The following is a 4,433-nucleotide window of genomic DNA, read 5'->3' on the forward strand; positions in this document are numbered from 1 at the left end:
TTTTGGGGGGGGGGGGGGGGCGGGCGGGGGGGGGGTCGATTATTAATATTAAGGAGTTAATGTTAAAAAATACATGTAGATTAACAGTTTGCCAGCCCTTCTAGGTCTTCCCTAGAATTAGGAAATTCAAAATGAGAACATTATCCCTGATTGAAGCTATTTAACATCCCACCAAAATTCAAGAAAGTTCATCAAGAGAAATTACAGAAAACAAGCTATCTTCCTCCACACTACGAGATTATCATACATATTTTTCTATCCCTATTCCAACTTTAAAACACATGACTTCAATAATATATAAATCTTATCTATAAATAAACCAAAATATTTTAAAAAAATCTGGTGTTCTCTTTTTTCTTTAAAGGTTGGTTTCCATATTCTTTAGACTTGTTCAAATAGCTAACCCGTTTTTCCTTTTGCTTGCAGGTAAAAGCCAAAGTTTATACTTATGTTACATGCCATGTGAACATGTTTATGTATTTATCTATCCATGTAGATTGTGCATGATTCATGTCTAATATACACAGTGGTATTCAATGTCTTTAATGTATTTAGTACAATGATGCAGATCAAGATCTGGAGGTCTTATTAAACCATTCAATCATAAAGATAATAAACTTTATTCACACAACAAATACGTTTATACAAGTGAAAAAAATGAATGTCACCAAATTGTTTCATATTTTCATTAAATTGACATCTACAAATCTAAAAAATACGACTAACAGAATCCTACTACATCAAATTACACAAATGACCTTTCTTGGCCTCATTATTTAGCTCTCTTCTTCCCTTTTGTCAACTCCAAATGCTACCCCTATCCCTCATTTGCAATATTATAAAGCCCAAGAAAAGGGCTTCCTTGCCTTATCCTTCATCTTTTGTCCCATTCACCTCACTGTTCTCTCATTTTCTTCTCCTACTGTTACATACATATGTTTTCAGTTTGGATGTTCCCTTCCTCTCTCAAATATTTTGACATTAAGGAGGGGTAAAAATTTATTAAAAACAAGAAGTACAAAGCAAGGGCATTACATAGCCCTATCAATCTCTACTAAGTGAGCCAACTGTTGAGATAAATCCGGGAGTAACTGACTCAAATCCACTAAGTTCCAATCATGAATATGATCAAAGGCCCATTTGACCAAACAATCAGCAGCACCATTCCATTCTCTAGGAATATGGTTAAAAGCAACAGACTCCAAAGAAGCACAGAGGTTGAGAATCCGTTCAACAATCAAAGCCAAATGCTAACTAACACCATCTAAATGTCGCCTATTCAACAAGTTGACCACAACTTGGGAATCAGACTCACATATGATCATGCGCCACCCCAATTTACTTGTGCGCTCCAGAGCTAACAAAATAGCCTGAGCCTCCATTAAATTATTAGTATGAAGACCCATATAAACAGAAAAGATAAACTGAAAATCTCCAAAACTATCCCGACCCACACCTCCAATTCCAGCATGACCAAGGTTTCCACGAGAAGAGTCATCTGTGTTAATTTTTAGGACTCCCTGAGGTGGAGGAGAACATCTTCCCTCCCTATTTACCTTTGGAGTAGGATGTCGACATCTGTTGCACATGAACTATTGTTGCGGAGGAGGTAGATGAAGATGATTAAAACACCCAACATCATAAGGAACCACCAATTCAGTCATATCACACTTAGTCACAACAGTTTCTCCCAAAGAATGCAAGATTTTCCACCACAAGCGAGGGGCCCCCAACCACACATCTTGAAAAATCTGACGATTCCTCTTCAGCCAAAGGTTCCAAATAATGAAGGATGGTCCAATAGCCCAAGCAGCTTGAACTAGGGAAGTAGAAACAAGGGCCCTACCTCACTGATCCACAAACTCAACCCACGAGGAAACATGCCTACAGAGCATATTCCACACCCTCCACCAAAAATGCCAAATCTCCCTAGCATAAGAACATTGGAAGAAGAGATGAGAGGCACTCTCCTTAGAATCACAACACAACACACACATTGAGGGGCCATTGAAACCACACTTGCACAAATCATCCCAAGTGAGACACCGGTTTTGAGCCACTAACCACATGAAAAAATTACACTTGGGCCAAGACAACTTTAGTCAAACTTGCTTCCACCATGGGACCTCAATATCCCCAAACAACTGCCTATCTAGTTGTTTATAACCAGCAGACACAGAGTACTTCCTAGACACATTAGAACCATCCCAAGCTAAAACATCAGAGCCCCTCAAAGAATTACAAGCACGGGAAGCCAGAAGCTAAGCTAGCTCATGCCTATCGCCCTCAGACCCCCAGGTGGCCACTCAGAAGGATGCTTCCAATGAAAGGTAACAACCAAACCACAATGCTTAGCAATCTTGTAATGCTCAATAGTGTCCCAGCCAGTCGTAGTAAAAACATCACAAAGGGACTGAAGGTGAGGGCAAGAAGAGAGAATAGGTGGGTGACCATCCCAAGAATCTAGCCAAAAAAGAGCTTGTGACCCAGAATGACAGATCCAAAAAAGTGCACACTTAATCAACTGAGCCCCCACTTTCAGAGTATGTCAAATCATAGAACTACTTCCCTCCAAATGATAGCAAGGAACCTCAAAAGAAGCAACACCCCTAAGATATTTGTGGCTAAGAATATGGGCCCATAGCTGGTGTTGATGGGTACACCAACGCCAGTAAAGCTTGGCAGCAAGAACTTGACCATTCAAGATAGTAGAACGTAATCCAAAACCATTCTCCTGCTTCGGTCTACACACAGATTCTCACTTAACAAAGCTCCACTTAATAGGCAACAAGTTACCACTCCAAAGAAATTGACGAGAGAGAGCATCAAATTCCCTAAGGAAATACATTGGGGCCACTTGAACAAAGCACCTGTAAATGGGGAGGGCTTGGATAATAGAGTTGAGAAGAGGAACTCCAGCAGTTGTAGACAACCAGCGATGAATCCAATGAATTACCTTCTTTCTTAACTTATCAAGCAACATCTGCTAGGAGGACCTGGGCTGGCGACCAACCGAAAGAGGAATGCCCAATTAGACAAAGAGAAGAGACCCTATTTAAAACCGCAAAATAGCTACAATCCTTCGCTCGATAGCCCGAAGAATATTAAAGAAGAAAATAGAGGACTTATGCTCATTGACTTTCTGACCTGAAACAGCAAGGTAGATATCCAAAACTTTCCTAAAAGATTTAGCTTCCTGAATACGATCCAATCCCATGAAAGAAGTATCATCCACAGAAAATGAGAAAGTATTCACAGACCCAACCCCCACTGCCAACAATTAACCAAAACTAGGCCCTAAGATTCCTGTGTCAAATGTTTTCATTAATGTCTTTAAAATCTGCTCTGCTATTTTCCAGCATGTAGTAACTTACACTTTTTGGCATTGAAAACCCCCCTTTCAATATGCATCCTTTTCTATTTGAAAACCCAGAAAATTTCATGTTAAAGGCAGCACAAAACACAGAAGAAAGTGGCGTTAGTCTCCGTATTTTAAATCTGCATTATTCTCCACTAAAAATCATGCAATATCATTTAATGTTAGGCACCACGTTTTAGACTTGAAACTGACATTAATTTGAATCTAATGCCTCTTTAATCTGTTTGGCATTTTGTGTTCATGTGACTACGTCTGGATAGAAAATCTACCATTTTCATCACTTTTTACTGGAAGCTTGTACTCATCTGAATACTTGTCAAGCTGGGTGTAATGACTTCCTTGGGCTCTTCATAAAAAGATTTTGCCCCAAATTTTAAAAATCTTGAAAATTAATTGTTTCCATAAAATGGTTATCTAGAACAGAGAAAAAAATTAAGCTCTTTTACAACAATGGCTATAGAGTCTTTTGACACTTTAGATGTAATACACTTAATAATGTCTATAAAGAAGTGTTTTAGTTCAGCTTTCATATATTTTCAAATTTAATTATATTTTTACTTAATTCAAATAGGCTTGTAATTGAAGGGAAGGTTGGAACATTGTGGATAGGGGATAATTATCTTTAGATTTGTTTCACATGTTGGAGCAGTTAGTTTATGAAGATAGAATTGTTTAATGGTCTGTTCTTTACTGGGCTTTTGGCCCTTCTTGCTCTCTATTCTCTTTGTGTTGAATAATTGCTTACTCTTCTTTTAGTTGAAAACTTCTTGTAGAGCTTCAAAACTACTTTTGAATGAAAACTTTTATTTTATCAATTTGACAAAATCAAATGTTTTCTGCTGTGGAGACATGCCAAAATAACCAAAATGCAAATCAAAACTGAAAATATTTTTGGGCAATGTAGGATCACTTGTGAACTCAGATGCTCCTACATCAAACACGTCAGATAAGAAGAAAATGTTTTATGAGTTGAGACTCGTGAACATTTGAAAACCATATGTTCATTTTTTATCAATCTGTCTTCTTTATCAACTTGATTTCTTTTTTTCACCTG

General features: G+C 38.0%; 1 protein-coding gene across 1 annotated transcript; it reads right to left on the reverse strand.

The window, feature by feature from the left end:
* Nucleotides 1–1,250: 1,250 nt before the first annotated feature.
* Nucleotides 1,251–1,589, reverse strand: LOC131048149 (uncharacterized). The gene has a single exon (XM_057982025.2). The coding sequence runs from the start codon at nucleotides 1,587–1,589 to the stop codon at nucleotides 1,251–1,253; it is 339 nt and encodes a 112-aa protein (XP_057838008.1).
* Between the last annotated feature and the right edge of the window lie 2,844 nt (nucleotides 1,590–4,433).

The sequence above is a fragment of the Cryptomeria japonica genome, chromosome 8, assembly GCF_030272615.1.
Source record: "Cryptomeria japonica chromosome 8, Sugi_1.0, whole genome shotgun sequence".
Lineage (NCBI taxonomy): Eukaryota > Viridiplantae > Streptophyta > Pinopsida > Cupressales > Cupressaceae > Cryptomeria > Cryptomeria japonica.